The sequence below is a fragment of the Schistocerca serialis genome, chromosome 2, assembly GCF_023864345.2.
Source record: "Schistocerca serialis cubense isolate TAMUIC-IGC-003099 chromosome 2, iqSchSeri2.2, whole genome shotgun sequence".
In the NCBI taxonomy this organism is placed as follows: Eukaryota; Metazoa; Arthropoda; class Insecta; order Orthoptera; family Acrididae; genus Schistocerca; species Schistocerca serialis.
Genome location: NC_064639.1, coordinates 56,596,056 through 56,613,536, shown reverse-complemented (window position 1 = coordinate 56,613,536; position 17,481 = coordinate 56,596,056). Strand labels below are relative to the sequence as shown.

At 41.2% G+C, this 17,481-nt stretch overlaps 1 protein-coding gene across 4 annotated transcripts in view; it reads left to right on the top strand.

Annotated features, from left to right (window-relative positions):
- Positions 1-17,481, top strand: part of LOC126456759 (diphthine methyltransferase) — a 155,548-nt gene that overhangs the window by 117,517 nt on the left and 20,550 nt on the right. For all 4 annotated transcript variants that reach the window (XM_050092508.1, XM_050092507.1, XM_050092510.1 and 1 more), the window contains one exon: positions 13,571-13,709. In XM_050092508.1, coding sequence (XP_049948465.1) covers positions 13,571-13,709 — 139 coding nt within the window. The remainder of the gene's footprint in view (positions 1-13,570; positions 13,710-17,481) is intronic.

Below are 17,481 nucleotides of genomic sequence, written 5' to 3'. Positions count from 1 at the left end.
AGGTCAGCAACTCGAAGCAGTTAATTCCATAAATTATCTGGGAGTGGGCATTAGGAGTGATTTAAAATGGAATCTTCTTCTTCTTCTTCTTCTTCTTCTTCTTTATCATTGCCTTGTCCCACAGCACGTAGGGTCGGCGTTGCTCTTCTGGATCCTTCTCGTCCATAGTACTCAATCCATTGCCTCTTCCTTCTTCCATCCTTTCTCCCTTAGGTCCCCGGATATCTTAATCTTCCACCTCATCTTCGGTCTTTATATCGTCAACTCTGTCTCCGATATACTCTTCCCCTTTTCTCTGTAAGTGTCCGTACCACCTTAGTCTGCTATCTTGTATCTTTTTCCCCACGGGTCCCACTTTCACAGCTCCTCTAACGAATTCATTTCTGATTCTGTCCTTCCTTGCTACCCCACACATCCACCTCAGCATCCTCATTTCCACCACTTCCCTTTCCTGGGCTACTATGATTGGCCATGTGTCTGCCCCGTATATCATAGCAGGCCTTATCACCGACTTGTACACTTTCCCTTTCAACCCAATGCTCACCTTCTTGTCACACAACACTCCACTCATTTTCCTTCAGTTGTTCCAACCGCAATGTATTCGGTGTTGTATCTCGCTTTCCAGTCCTCCATCCCTCTGTATGTAAGACCCCAGGTATTTAAATTTGCAGACCGATTTCAGCTCATCATCCTGGATCTTGCAAGACCTCATCTGCACATCCTTCAGTGCTAAATATTCTAACTTTGTACTGCTAATTTTCACCCCTCTTTCTTCTAGTTCCTTCCTCCAATCCTCCAGCTTTTCCTCAAGTCTGTCGATGCTCTGTTCACAAAGAACCACATCATCCGCAAACATCATATTCCACGGTGCTTCCTTCTTCACATCTTTCACCAGCATATCCATAATCAGGTCAAAGAGAGTGGGACTAAGTGCAGACCCTTGATGTAACCCTACTTTTACTGGAAACTCCTTTGTCATGCCCACACTACTTCTCACCTGTGTCATTGCTCCTCTGTACATTTCCTTCACTACCCTCACATACTTCTCTGGCACGCACTGCTCTCTCATGCTTCTCCATATTTTGTCCCTTGGGACCCTGTCATATGCTTTCTCCAAATCAATGAGAGCCTTATGTATATCGGCTTGTAGCTCACCATGTCTCTCCACTATTCACCTTAAAGCATCAGTTGTTCCTCTCCCAGGCATGGACCCAAACTATTCTTCACACACCACAGTCTCCTTGCGTAATCTTGGTTCTATAACTCTTTCCCAAATTTTCGTTGTGTGTGCCATCAGTTTAATACCTCTGTAGTTACTGCAGTCCTGCACATCATCTTTCCCCGTAAATATTGGGATCAGTACACTAGTTCTTCACTCACCTGGCATCTCCTCCTCTCGCCAAATCTTCTTCATTAAATCCCAAAGTAACTCAATTCCCTTTTTACCGAGACACTTCCATGCCTCTACGTGGATCTAGTCTGGGCCAGCTGCCTTCCCATTTTTCTTCTTTTAAACTGCCCGTTCGACTTCCTCTCTACTTGTATCCATCGTTAATCCTTCGTTTGCCCCTCCTTCCTCAGTTCTCACTCTTACATTTTCTTCATTCAGCAATTTCTCAAAATAATTCAACCACCTTTGGATTATTTTTCCATGGTCATGCAGAATTATTCCCGTTTCATCTTTCATTTGTTTTATTGCTGTTAGATCCTTAGAAGCTTTATCTCTTGAGTTGCCTATCCATATCAATTGTCTCATATCCTGATTTTTCTGTAGTTGTTCGTATGCCTCCCTTACTGATTCAGCTTTAGCTTTAGCCATGGCTCGTTTTGCCTCCTTCTTTGCACTTTTGTATGCGTGCCCATCTTCAGCATTTCCGAACATATCCCACTTCCTCTTAAAATGGAATGACCATATAAAATTAATCGTCAGTAAAGCAGATTCCAGACTGAGATACACCGGAAGAATCCTAAGGAAATGCAGTCTGAAAACAAAGGAAGTAGGTTACAGTACACTTGTTAACCCACTGCTTGAATACTGCTCACTGGCGTGGGATCCATACCAGATAGGGTTGATAGAAGAGATAGAGAAGATCCAAGCAAGAGCAGCGCGCTTCAGTACAGGATCATTTACTAATCGCAAAAGCATTACGGAGATGATAGATAAACTCCAGTAGAAGGCTTTGCAAGAGAGACAGTCAGTAGCTCGGTACAGGCTTTTGATGAAGTTTCGAGAACATTCGTTCACCGAGGAGTCAAGCAGTATGTTCCTCCCTCCTACGTATATCTCACAAAGAGACCATGAGGATAAAATCAGAGAGATTAGAGCCCACACAGAGGCATACCGACAATCTTTCTTTCCATGAACAATACGAGACTGGAATAGAAGGGAGAACCGATAGAGGTACTCAAGGTACCCTCCACCACACACCGTCAGGTGTCTTGCAGAGTATGGATGCAGATGTAGATGTAGATGTAGATGTAGAACTAGATAGGTTGAGGAGGCTGAAGTGTGCTGGGGAATGGGAACTTGCAGTTGGCAAGAAGGCAGCTAGGAGGAGGAGGTATTCAAACAGTTGTACTTTATGTATATACAACAGATTTGACCAACTGTCAGAGTTGAGTGGAGAGGAGCCTCTTGTAGCTGTAGGTGTAGGAAACATACAGCAGTCCTCAGCAATTAGGAAGCCTAGGTCAGTTGCAAAGTCTAACAGAAAGAAGGAGGTTCTGTTGCTAGGTAGTTTGCACAGTAGAGGTGTGGACCAGTAGGTGCAGGAAGTGTTGGGGAGTGAGTACCAGGTCACCAGCATTGTGAAGCCTAGTGCAGGGTTGGCTCAAGTGACTGACAGCATAGGGGAGTTAGTAGGAATTTTATGGAGGAGGATCAGGTAGTGATAGTGGGTGGAGCAGGGAACAGTCTTGATAGAGACAGGGAATATGATGTAGGTGGTGACCTGATAAAGATAGCTACTCAAACTGGTGGCACTAATGTGCATTTCGTGCAACTGTTTCAGCATTATCATCGGCCTCACCTTAATTCGGCTGTTAGTCACGTTAACATGGGGCTGGGGAGGGCACTGATAGCACATAGGGGCATGGGTCACATTTCAGTGGTGCCAGTAGGGTCTATCAGTAGATCGGATTTCAGTAGGCATGGCCTGCACCTCAATAGGTATGGGAAGGGGAGGCTGGCAAAGGTTGTAGGTGACAGTGTAGTGGGTGGTGGTGGGATCACTCATGGAAAATTCCTGTGGTAGTTGGTGTTAGAGCTGCACATTTTTTTTAGATTGAAGTCAGCTGATAGGCATACCTTCTTAAAGGAAGTCCCTCTAACTAAGAGATCACCTTCAGAGGATGTCATTTTACCAAATAGAGAAGGAATTAGCATATTTCATCAAATTATAAGAGGTATTAGAGATAAAGCTAGTGAACTGCTTATAGTATAGATGTTGACTCTGAAATTATTGGTATATCGGAGCACCACTTAAATAATTTGGCAATTCAGAAGCTGCCTTTACCAGGATACAGATTAGCTGGTCATTTTTCAAGGAGTTCCTTGTGGAGTGAGTCCATAAATGTATCACGGCACTGTGCTGAACAGTAGTTGGATGTTGTGCAGGGGCAGTTGAATTTAGTGAAACTAAACTTCTAATTGTTGTTGTTTATAGGTCCCCTAACACTGACTGCAGAGCATTTCTGTTCAAGCTAGAGAGGGTACTTGATTCACTTTATGGGAAGTACTAGAAATTAGTTATATGTGTTGACTTCAATATTAATTGAGTATATGATGGTGCAAGAAAAAATATGTTGGTAGATCTCCTAAATTCTTATGATCTGATGCAGATTGTGTTTTTTCCAACTAGGGTGCAGGGGAACAGTATCACAGCCATAGACAATATTTTTATTCATTCTTCTTTACTAGATGGGCATTCTGTTAGTAAAAGGGTGAATGGCCTTTCAGACCATGATACACAAATTTTAACACTAAAAGGCTTTTGTACTTGAACAAATGTCACACACAATTACCAAGTATGTAGGAAAGTTAATCCAGCGGCAGTAGAGAGCTTTTTAAAACTCATCAAAGAACAAGAGTGGCAGGATGTTTATAATGCCAATAACAGATGACAAATACAATGCTTTCCTTAACACATTTCTCGTGTTCTTTTAGAGTTGCTTTCCATTAGAATGTTCTAGCAGTAATAGGCAGCCAGGGTTGCTGACGAGTGGGATAAGGATATAAGGTAGAACAAAGTGGGAATTATATCAAAATGTTAGAAGTAGTCACAATCAACCTACTGTAGCCCATTACAAACGGTATTGTTAGGTGCTTAAAAATGTTATCAGGAAGGCAAAGAGTATGTGGTATGCAAATAGAATAGCTAATTCACAGGATAAAATTAAAACCATATGGTCAGTTGTGAAGGAAGTGTCTGGTCAGCAGCACAAGGTCGACGATATAAAGTCAGTTCGCAGTAAAAATATTTCTGTTACTGATAAATCAGATATGTGTACAGTATTTAACACTCATTTTCTGAATATTGCTGGTGAATTAAATAAAAATTTAGTTTCTACAGGGAATCGTATAACATTCTTGGCAAATGCCTCACCGAGACTGTTGTCTGAAAGACTCATCTGTGATACAGACAAGGGGGAGATTGAGTCAATAATTAAATCACTGAAGACTAAGGACTCTCATGGTTATGATGGAGTGTCTAGCAGATTATTAAAGTACTGTGCTGCACATTTTAGCCCTGTATTTAGCCATATTTGTAATTTTTCCTGTAGGAATGGTCGGTTTCCTGAACGATTAAAGTACTCAGTAATAAAGCCCCTTTATAAAAAGGGAGAAAGGAATAATGTAGATAATTTTAGACCTATATCTATGTCATCGGCGTTTGCAAAAGTTATTGAAAAGACTGTGTATGTATGGATAATTGATCATTTTATATCACACCATTTCCTATCAAATGTACAGTTCGGCTTTAGAAGTTGTTTAACAACTGAAAATGCTATATTCTCTTTTCTCTGTGAGGTACTGGGTTGGTTAAACAAAAGGTTTCGAATGCAAGGAATATTTTTTGATTTAAATAAGGCATCTGATTGTGTTGATCACAAATATTGCTCCAGAAGTTGGACCATTACGGAATACGGGGAGTAGCTCACAATTCTTTCACCTCTTACTTTAGCAACAGACTGTACTGTATTCACAGTGCTCAGAATGGCTGTGATGTGGGGTGTGAGTGAGGTACAGTCAAATGGGGGATGCCCCAGGGATCAGTGTTGGTACCACTCCTGTTCCTTATTTATATAAATGATTTGCCCTCTAGTATTACGGGTAACTCTAAAATATTTCTGTTTGCTGATGACACTAACTTGGTAGTAAAGGATGTTGTGTGCAACATTGGCTCAGTTTCAAATAGTGTAGTACATGACCCAAGTTCCTGGCTTGTAGAAAATAAACTAATGCTAAATCACAGTAAGACTCAGTTTTTACAGTTTCTAACAGACAATTCAACTAAACCTGCCATTTTAATTTCATAGAATGGGCATATGAAACTGAACAGTTCAGATTTCTAGGTGTTCAGATAGATAGTGAACTTTCATGGAAAGCCCACGTTCAGGATCTTGTTCAGAGACTTATTGCTGCCATTTTTACTATTCGAATGGTATCTGATGTAAGTGATTGTTTGACACGAAAATTAGTCTACTTTGATTATTTTCATTCACTTATGTCATATGGCATTATATTTTTGGGTAACTCTTACCATTATAAAAGGATATTTTTGGCTCAGAAATGGGTGGTTCGGGCAATAAGTTGTGTAAGTTTGTGAACCTCTTGTTGACTCCTGTTCATAATCTTGGTATTTTCACATAGGCCTCTCAATACATATATTCTTTACTGTCATTTCTTGTTAACAATATCAGCTTATTCCCAAGAATAAGCAGCTTTCACTCATTTAATACTCAGCAGAAATCAAACCTGCATTTGGATCGGACTTCTTTAACTCATGTGCAGAAAGATGTGCATTATACTACTGCATCCATTTTCTATAAGGTAGCACAAGGATTCAAAAATCTTCTCAGTAATCCACACACTTTCGAATTGAATCTGAATAGTTTCCTCATGGGTCACTCGTTCTATGTTGTCGAGAAGTTCCTTGAAAAATGAAGCTGGTTCTTGTTGTATTGTTGAGTGCATGTACTTAAACTGATGGCTTGACTTATTTTTATCTGGTATTACTTTTACATTGAAATATTATGTACTGACACGTTCCATCACCTTGGAGATTCGGTCCTCAATTTGGTCCTACGGAACTTGACGTGTAAATAAAAAATAAAAATAACGCTTTTGCTACATTAAGTCGGTGGTCATCTTCATGAACGCCTTCGTCAAGGTGAATGGCAGCTTGAAAGGTGCAATGTGCCGCGGACGCAGGTTTGTGGTAGCAGTATTATGCTATGAGAGATATTCTCCTGCACTTGTCTGGGACATTTGGTAGTAATTGTTAACTGTGAACCACCTACATTGCTTCGTGCTCAGTGTCTTCCCCGATGGCAGTGTCATCTTTCAGCAATATAATTGTCTATGCGACAGTGGTTTGAGGAGCATTATAGTGCACTCTCATTGGTGTATCGGTGACCAAGTTCACATGACGAAAATCCTACGGAACCCATCTGGGTCACTATCGGGCACCATCACCGCATATGCAGATCAGCGGCTTGTTATTTATGTGAATTACGTGACTTGTGAGTAGAGATGAATTCCCACATACCTCCACAAACTTTACCGATTCTGGATATGCAGAATCAGTGACGTATTTTGTTCCAAAGATGGACAAACAAGCTGTTTAGCTGGTATTCATAATGTTTTGGCTCATCGGTGTATATGACCTGTGAACATGTTGGCATAGGGCAGTCATATTTGAATGACAATGGCAGTGTTGTGGATTTATTTGTAGACAGTATCTTTAATGTGGAAATAGTTACGAGTGAGAGTACGGTTAGTCCCGTTTACCAGGCTGGAAGAGGCACATTTCGATTCAGCCAGTTGTCAGAGATGGTAGCGTTCGACATCGGCAACATTGTGAGGATTGGGGATACTGATATAAAGGGAAGTGGCATCGGCATTGATAAACAGGGAGACAGGTGGTGAAGCGCCAGGAATTGTTGAGAGCCAGTGGTAAGAGTGATTAGCACCTTTTAGTCAAAGGATAGGCTATGAACGGTTGGTTGAAGATGTTGGTCTAAAAAGGCAGGGAGCTTCTCAGTGAGAGTAAAGTAAAAAGCCACAGTTAGATGTCCTGAGTGGTTTGACCAATATATCTTAGATAATCTTGTAGGGGCCAAGGGAGGTGTGGGAGGGATGATGGAGAGGGATTGTGAAGAGACAATTATGAAATTGACCTAATGATTTAAGTAGTGATAGGAAGTCATACAGGTGTACAGGTGCAGAGAGGACTCGATCTGAAGATGTGAGCATCTGAAGGGAATTTTTCCGATGAAAGATCTTTCCCTAGTATTCTACTAGTAAACCAAAGTGTGCAGCCTGCTTTACCTACAACTGAGCTAATGCGATCATTCCATTTCATATCCCTACCGTGTCGCATCAGGTATTTGTATGAGCTGACGAATTTGAATTGTGCATCACTGATACTGTAGTTGTGGGACACTTCAATTTTTATTCATGATGTGAAGCATGCAGTTTTACATTTCTGAACATTTAAAGCAAGTTACCAATAATTGCACCACTCTAAAATTTTTTCGAGATTCAACTGAATATTTGTGCAGCTTTCTGCAGGCAGTACTAACCTAATCTACAGGACGGGTCAGAAGTCACTGTACACCCTATTATGTCAAAAACCTTACAGGAATGGGGAAACTCTAATATTCCAGTTGGATACTGGTGAGTTGATCTATATTTTACGGTATGTACCGAACATGGGTGCCATCTTAAAATTGGCCATCTTGAAGCTAAACAATGTAGGAAAAGACAGATTGCTACTTACTGTATAGATGACATGTCCAGCTGCAGACAGGCACAATTAAGACACTCACATATAGCTGTCAACCACCACCTTCACCAGTAAAACTAAAATACACACACACACACACACACACACACACACACACACACACCATTCACACATACACACCTCAAGCACACATGACCACCAACTGCAATGCAACATCACATGGGATGCAAGCAGCAATCTGTAGAGGGTGGGCAAGGGGAAGGGAAGGTACTGTATGGGTGGGGAGAGAGGCGAAAGCTGTTTGGTGGAGTGTGCAGGGACTGGAATGCCAACAGGTGCAGCACCAGGAGGTTGTGGGGTAAGGAGGTGGGAAAAACGAACAAAAAATGAGAGGAGCAGGGAAAGATGAGCAGATACCTTGGCAGGGGGCAACAAATAAAGAAGGTGGGAGATGAGAGTGGGGAGGAGATGATAGGACAGAGGGAGTGGAAACCGTTGGATGGAGGGCACGGGAACAATATGTTACTGTAGGTTGAGGCAGAGTTAGTTACGGGAGTGGAGAATGTGTTGTTAGGATAACTCCCATCTGCATACTCCAGAAAAGCTGTTGGTGGAGGGAAGGACCCAGACGGCTCAAGTAGTGCAGCAGCCATTGTTGTGTTCAGCTGTGTGTTGTGCCACAGGGTGGTCTACTTTGGTAGCCGTTAACCCCGGTGGACAATTAGTTGGTATTCGTACCAATATAAAAAGCTGTGCAATGTTTGCAGCAGAGCTGGTAAATGACTGGTGGCCTCTTATGGGGTAAATAAATGTGTGACAGGACTAGACTAGGAAGTGCTGGGTTGATGTATTCTGCTTTACTACCTGAGCCATCTGGATCCTTCCCTCCACCAGCAGCTTTTCTTAACTGTGGAGGTGAGAGCTACCCTTACGACACATTCTCCGCTCCTGTAAATATCCCGGCCTCAACCTACGGTAACGTACTGTCCAAATGCCCTCCACCCGACAGTTTCCACCCCGTCCGTCCTATTGTCTCCTCCCCATTCTCATTTCCCATCGCGTTTATTTGCAGCCCCCTGCCAACGCATCTGCCCATCTTTCCTCACTTCTCTCCTTTTTTGTTCCTTTTTTCCCCCAACTCCTTGCCCCACAACCTTCCAATGCTGCACCTGGTGACAATCGAGTCCCTGGAACTCTACCAGACAGTGTTCGTCTCTCTCCCCACCGATAAACTACTATCCCTTCCATTTCCCCACACCGTGCAGATTCCTGCTTGCATCCCATGTGATGTTGCATTCCGGCCCCAGATTCTGGAGTTGACAGTCGTGTGCATGAGGTGTGCGTACTTCTCTCTCTCTCTCTCTCTCTCTCTCTCTCTCTCTCTCTCTCTGTGTGTGTGTGTGTGTGTGTGTGTGTGTGTTTTACTAACAAAGGCTGTGGCCAAAAATTATATGTGAGTGTCTTTTAATTGTGCCTGTCTATAACTTGATGTGTCTTCTTTACAATAAACAGCAATCTGTCTTTTCCTACATTGTTGATATTCCTACATAGAGTTTCCATTGTTTCATCTTGAATCTAAGCCAGTTTTCTTAAATCGGAAGGGAGTCGTGTGATACATCGTATGACATCAGCATTTCCTGACAAGGGCATTCCTGTAAACATGTTTGAAATAGCAGTTATGGTTCAGGTAACTGAAGATGGCTTTGACGAAAGAAGAGAAAACTGAGGTTATTTTAATGTCTGTAGAATGGAGTGTCCATGTTGCAGTGGGAGATTTTAACAACCAGCTCCCAGACAGACCTCCAATTTCACATGACACTGACAGATGCTTAATTTCCTAATTCGGAGAAAGTGGGACTGTGGCTAAGGGACATAGTGGCCGTCCAAAAAATGCTACTGATGATACAACCCCGACAGTGGTTTTGGCATTCTTTGTGAAGAGCCCACACTGCAGCACATAGTGTTTGTCATACAATGTGGAATTAGCCAGGCATGTATCCTACGAATCCTTCGTGCTTACTGATAGCATCTGTTCGAGATTCGGCTACTCTGGCACCTAGCAGGGGATGACACAGACAGACGTGTGCAGTTTTGCATATGTGGGCCCCAGAGCAAGTTCAACAAGATCACTCTTTTGCACAAGGTATCTTGTTCAGTGATGAAACAAACTTTTTTGTCAGTGGTGAAGTCAACCATCACAACCACAGATACTGGAGTAACCAGAATTCACATTGGATGGAACTGTCTGAGGTAGCTGGTGACATAAAGATTATGGTGTGGTGTGGAAGTTGACCCATTTTTATGGACCAGAACCTAAATGCTCAATGCTATCTGGAAATGCTGCAAGAAGTGGTGCTTCTGTTAGTTCTTAATGAAGACGGCAGCTTTCCCTCTTAATTTCAACAGGATGGGACTCCACCTCATAACAGAGCAGTTGTTACTCAGTGGTTAGATGGTCAGTTTTGTGGACATTGGTTTGGCTGATGTGGTTCCATGGAGTGGCCACCCAGATCACCTGATCTTGCTCCACTTTTATCTGTTGGGTGATTTAAAGCAACCCGTATATGTGGAGACAATAAGGAACAGACACCATCTCGAGAAATGCATTGAAGAAGCATTAGCTGGCATTTCTGTGGAAAACCTTTGTGAATGCAAGACAGTTGGATTCAGTGCCTTCAAATGTGCATTGACCGTGAGGGACACAGTGTTGAACATATTAAATGACTGTCCTTTATGAAGAACAGTTCAATCTGTAATTTCTACCAAAATGTGTTGTAACTTTTGAACTATACCTGCTACTTCAAAACTGACATCAGGAATGAACATGTCAGAAAATGCTGATGTTATTTGATATGTCGCATGACCCCCCCCCCCCCCCCCCTTTACATAAAAAAAAGCTTAGATTCAAGATGGCCGATTTCAAGATGGCACCCATGTTCAGTGCATAGCATAAAAGTTGGACCACCTCACCCATACCTTGCTGGAAAATTTTGGTTTCCCCATTCCTGCAGCGTTTTTGAAGTAACGGGGGTGTACTGCGACTTCCGACTCACCCGGTATATATAACTGCATCATCTGAGGTTATTATTAATATTGTGTGCAAGATCATTAACGTACAACATGAAAACCTAAGGGCCCAACACATTTTGCCGAAAGCATACCCAAAGTTAATTCTGTACCTGTAGAGCAGTCTCCATCCCAGATACAGTGCTGAGCCTTCCCTACCAAGAAATTGTTTTTCCAATTACAAATTGCAATTTATACCCCATACATATATAACAAATTGCCTGTTGTCTTCTGTCTCATGTTCTTTGTCTCTTAATTGTTCAATGTTTTTTCTGACATTTAGCCGTCAAGAGTGGCTCACCCTCCACTGCTGTTGGTGGACTGGAATCAAGCTTGCAGCTGCAGATTATATGTAGCTGTTGCACCGACATTTGAGTGCAGAAGCCATCAGGCAATTTATCTAAATGGTCAAGAAAGCATCAACATGTTTGTGCTGCATATATCTTCAGCAGTACTCACATTAGCGGCCATCCCTCATTGCTGGTTGCACTGTATTCTGTATATGATGCTGTACTTCTTATTCTGGTCTACACTGGCACTACTTATAATTCCCACATCAACTTGTTCTGTGGTGCTTCACCGTCTCCCAGAACAGTTGGTCGTGCACTTTTTTCCTACTTATTTGCTAATTCTATTGTTGGTCTTCTCTGTCATCAAAGGTTTCTCTTTGTTGATTTATATCCAAAGCAGGTTTCAAACCTCTGTGGGAACACAGTTGAATAATATACATATTGACATGTCTTTAGAGTCTACCCTCATATTCCAGTTTTAAATGTGGGTTCAGTTTCAGACCATGGTTGTAAGCACACAGCTTTTAATAATTTCAGTGCCATTTTACCTATTTTTCTCAGAGTACCACTGTGAAATTGACCATCTCCAACACTTGCTAACCCCCCAATGCCAGAAATTAGGTGGATTAGACCCTACCATTATTAATGAAAAGATAACTGAAGCAGGCCACCTATGACGACATAAAGGCAAAATTACTGGAAAATTATCAAGTTATGTACAGAAATCTTCCTGACAATACTTGGGAATAACCACGGGTACTCCTGTACATTATTTGCACAAGTGGAGTTGTTTCAAGTGTCACCCTCACTGAATTTGTTTGCACCATCTCTTTAAAATGTAAATTAAGGAATGCAGTAAGAGGTGCTCACATCAGTTATGTGTTAACTGCTCATTGCACATGGCAGCAACTTTTAGCGACATTCCATATGGCTACAAGGAAAAAAGTTTCAACACAGCACTGTAATACATATAGTGTAATAATTTTCTGCTTTTCACCAAATAGTAGAAGCACTGAGTCATCAACAGGCACACAAAAAAACAATTAAAATGTTTTTAGCTTTCAGACAAATGCAGCTGCACTGTGTGTGTGTGTGTGTGTGTGTGTGTGTGTGTGTGTGTGTGTTTTGTTAAAGAATTTGTCCAAAAGCTAGCAAAGCTCTCATCCCTTTCTGTGTGCCTCTAAATGACTCAGCATGCAACTATGTAACTATTTGGTTGTGGTCTCCTAAACTCCTAGATTGTTTGCATTCTACCAAAACTTACCTTGCCATGTTTATTTTTCTACTTCATGTGACCTGCATGAGGGGCATTCAATAAGTAATCCAATACATTTTTTTCTCAACCAGTTTCATTTGAAAAAATGCAGAATTTATTGTGGAACATTGTGGAATATTCCTGCTTCAACCCCCATAGTTTCATAAAGTTCCAATAGGTGGCAGCACTATAAGTAGCCTTCAAAGTGGCATATGTAATAGAGATATGGAGTTCTCACTGAATTCATTTTGGTGGAAAACCAGAGCATCGAAAATATTCATAGATGCTCCCAGAATGTCTACGGCAACCTGGCAGTGAAAAGAAGCAGGGCGAGTCATCGGGCGAGGTACCTGTCAACGTCGCAACGAGGTGCAAACCTGTCCGATCTCCCATGTGCCAGCTGGCCATACACAGCTGTGACTCCTGCAGTGTTGGAACATTGGGACACTTTCATTTGAGGTGATCGTTGAATCACAGTTGAACAACTTACTGCCCACAAGTGGGGATACTCAAAGATGTTTGCCTTCTGGGTTTCTCATTTCCTAACAGAAGCCCATAAAGAGCTTCCGTCTGTTTGGCTCAATGAAGGATGCACTCTGCAGGAATCAGTATACAAATTATGAAAAGGGTATCAGTGCAGCAAGACATTGACTCTGACATCGGTCAGTAGGGTGCTACCATGTGGGCATACAGGCCCTCTCAGTGTGGTGGTATAAGGCCATCACATTGATTGGAGATTGTTGAAAAATAGGGTTAAAAAAAAGTGTTTCATTACTTATTGAACGCCCCTGGTATTTTGTAATCTATATTTTAATTGTAATTATATTATCATGAATACCCTTATAGATTTGAATGGAAAGTGATAGCAGATTCTTGGTCTTAAAAAGTTTTATCATGACATCATGATCATTTAAAACTTGCCAATTCTTTCCAAAAAGAACACAGGTGAATGTTATTACACATAGAAACCATTTTTTCTGTTGTGAAAGGTGGAGATGACTGCAAGTTTCACACCTTCGATTTGAGATGTGGCGTTAGTCAACCAACAGTAACAAATAAGAGTCACGAAACAGGTGTGACAAGCCTACACTGCAATGCAATGCATCCCAATACATTGGTTTCAGGAAGGTATGTTCTGTGGCATAAATCATATGACATTATATGTAAAAATTTGGCCTGCAATTTTTTTTTTCTTGTGCAGTTATGTGCAAATTTGATATTCCCAATGTCTTCCATCACAAACATATATATTTTTTATTTTATATCTGTTGGTCAAGGATTTATTAGTCTAGTAAACAAAACACACACACACACACACACACACACACACACACACACACACACACACAAATCTGGCACTGGAGATGCGTCTATTGCAGCTGCTAGTGTGTGTGTGTGTTTCAGAGAGAGAGAGAGAGAGAGAGAGAGTGTGAGAGTGGTGAGTCTCTCTCTCTCTCTCTCTCTCTCTCTCTCTCTCTCTCTCTCTATTGACATGCAAGCACAGCCTTGGCTGAGGGTTGGGGTACAATACTTATACAATCCTCATTGTGTGTAATCCTCACTTCCATACCAATATTGTTAAATGCAGAATTAACTCTGTTGGTTATATTTCCAGGCAACTAAACCATTGAACCAATTTTGATGAAATGTGGTATGGAGATAGCTTGAACCATGAGCAGAACTACTAGGAGGATGAAGGAAAGAATGGAATATCTTTTTCTCACCTCAGTGAACATAAACCGAGTTAAAAAATTATTAAATTTGTAGCAAACTGTATATGCCATACAATGTACAGATGCCAATGCCCCTCCACAGGCACCACTCAGCAGCAGTGCTGTGTGTTGCCGTGTGTTGCGTCAGGGCCCACTGTGAGCTGTGCTTACAAGAAGAGGCAGACGCGTGAATGCAGTTGACGTTATTGCGTGTACAATAGCTTACTGGGGTACCATCACTCGTCATAACTGAACTATCGATTTGCGAGCATAGCCATGGGTAACAGGCAGTATTTAATAATTGTTAAACTTAAATAAAATGTCTCTGATGTCTTAAACTAAATTTAACATAGGACCATTAATATGAATGCTTCTACTTTGTAAAAAGATTTTGACATTTGTTTTTAATAATCTAGGATATAGTAATAATTATTTTGATTCATTGTGGTTTAACAAATTTTGTTGTTTTTCTACGTTGTATGTTGTTATGACCAGAAATGCTCAAAGGCATTACCATTTTATAGGTCACATAGATCTACCAAATTTAGGCTGACTTTTTTTTGTTATTGTTTTATTCGCACAAATTTTTATCGACAAACCTGCAGTTAACATTCATGTTTATTCAATATGCTGGCTACAAGCTGCCTTCAGTGAAAGTTTGGTGTCTGGTATCACCATCATGAGAACATTCAAAGAACTCACATTTTCATTTAACATGACATTTTTACAATTATGATTACATTTTGTATGTTCACCTGTGGATGACATTATGCTGCGCCATTTGCCCTCCCTCCACTGTGAGTGCAACAGCTGTCAGAGGTGGTTTGCTATCTACTGGTCACATTACATATCTCCCCCTTCCACCTCTGACCCATTGTCAACTGCTAATTGCTATTCTGCCATTTACAAGAACCTCAAGCAATATATATAAAAATGTAAATGGCACAGTAACAGTTTATATATGAGCCAACACTTCCTCCTCCATACAAGCCCTTTAAATCTCGGTGTTCGACCCCATATTAGGACATATGTGCATTCTACTGCACCACAAGCTCTTGCTTTCTCAGTTGTATTAAATATCTAGAGTTTGTCACATATTGCTAGCTAACTATCTGTATTAACACTTCAATATTTGTCATAGAACATTGACTAGCAACATTCTTTGCAACTAGACGTCAGTTTACTACTTGTCATTCAGCTGTCATGAATCTTCAAATAGTGATTCTAGACCACCCGATAATTTATAGACTGAGTAGTCAATAAGGTATGTGTGTTTTTTTTTAATCTATGGAGATTCCCTATTTCATGCATTATATCAGATGGAAACTCAATGAAGACCTTCACACTGTAGTAAAGACCCTTACATTGACCTGTATGTAAAGAGAGAAAATCTACATGGAAATTATTGTTCTGTCTTGCATTGCTGTAGTGTAACACACAGTTTCCCAGAAACAGATTGTTAGTATTAGCAGTAAACCCATTAGAGTGTACATATTGTAGCAGTTCACCTGTTTTTATTTCTTCATTTGTTATCCTCAGTGTTGACTACTGCCTTGCTATACTGGCTGAAAATTGGGGTTTGTAATTTGGAAACAGACTACAGTAAATAACGTAGCCAACAGATACACAGTTGCATTTAACAGTACTTTAATTTCACTTTTCACAACCCCCTAATAATACACAGTCATATGGCCAGTGCACTGTTTTATAACTTCCAATAACCCTGATTAAAAGTTAGCAGGCGAACCTCCACATACCGCTACAATAGTTTACTGTTGAACATCTACGAGCAGTAAAAACCTAACCACAAAGTTCACAGTTCTTGAAGAATGATCAGGTACATATGGAGCAGACACTTATTCCACAGTTAATTTGAAGCATTGTTGTTGTTCTAACCAGCACAGGTTACTCTTGTGAAACTCAGCCATGAACTGACTATCCCGCAACCAAAAATCGGGCTCTTATATATCGTCACAATAATAGGTCCTGAAGCTAAACATTGTTTAAAGTTAAATTTACAGAAATTACAATTAAAACTTACTTACTTACTTATCCATGGCTTGGGCCTTAGTGACCATATCCTGCTCCACACTCCTCCATCGCTCCTGATTGCGAGCCTCCTGCCACCACTCACCCGCTCCTAGTCCCATGTCCTCAGTGTTCTTGTCAATACTGTCCTTCCATCTTGTCCGCGGCCATCCTCGATATCTCCTTCCAGCTACAGCTCCCAGAAACACATCGTGGGATATCCTCCCTTCATTCATCCTTGCTACATGTCCAGCCAAGGTCAACCATCTTCCTATTATTCATTTTGTAATGTCAGGCTGATGGGTAAAGCTCTTTTAATTCTTGGTTTTGTCAAATTCTCCATTCCCCTGTTTGTGAATCTATCACAGGACCATATATTTTTCTGAGGATTTTTCATTCGAAAACAAGTAGTTTCTCTTCGTCTGTTCTCCTAAGGGTCAGGCTTTCACAACTGTACATACCCACTGGCATAATCATACTTTGGTACAGCCTGATCTTAAAACTTCTTGACTGGGATCTTTTCTTCAGCACATCCTGAAGGCTAACGTATGCTCTGTTGCCTCCAACAATTCTTGCATTTATTTTGATTTCACAGATGTTCTGATCATTGCAGAAACTACCAAGGTATTTGCAAGTATTTGACATTTTGAATCGGAGACTGCCCACAGTGAGCGGGTCCCCATCTGTTGCTGACTTGCTCAGGACCATGTATTCTGTCTTACCTTCACTGACTTGCAGGCCTGCCCTACTGGCAATCTTGCATTACGAGCCTGCCATTCTTCTGAGCTCTTCTCTACTACCGCTGATTAGGATTATATAATCCACGTATGCCAGTCGGGTCATGGACATGTTGTCTAAGGGTATTCCAACGAGGTCAGTTTTCATAAATTCCCAGTCTATTTTTTCCAGCACAAGGTTGAATAATATAGGGGAGAGGGTGTCTCCCTGTCTGAGGCCAGTTCGAACTTTGAACTGTTCTGATAGACCGGTACTTGTCTGCACTTTACAGAGTGTTTGTTCTAGACACAATGCCACCAAGCGAATTATTTTTGATGGAAACTCAAATTCTTTTAGTGCCATGATTATAATACCCACATGTACACTGTCATAGACTTTTTTTTAAGTCAATGAAGAGCATGTGCATGTCTGTATTATATTCC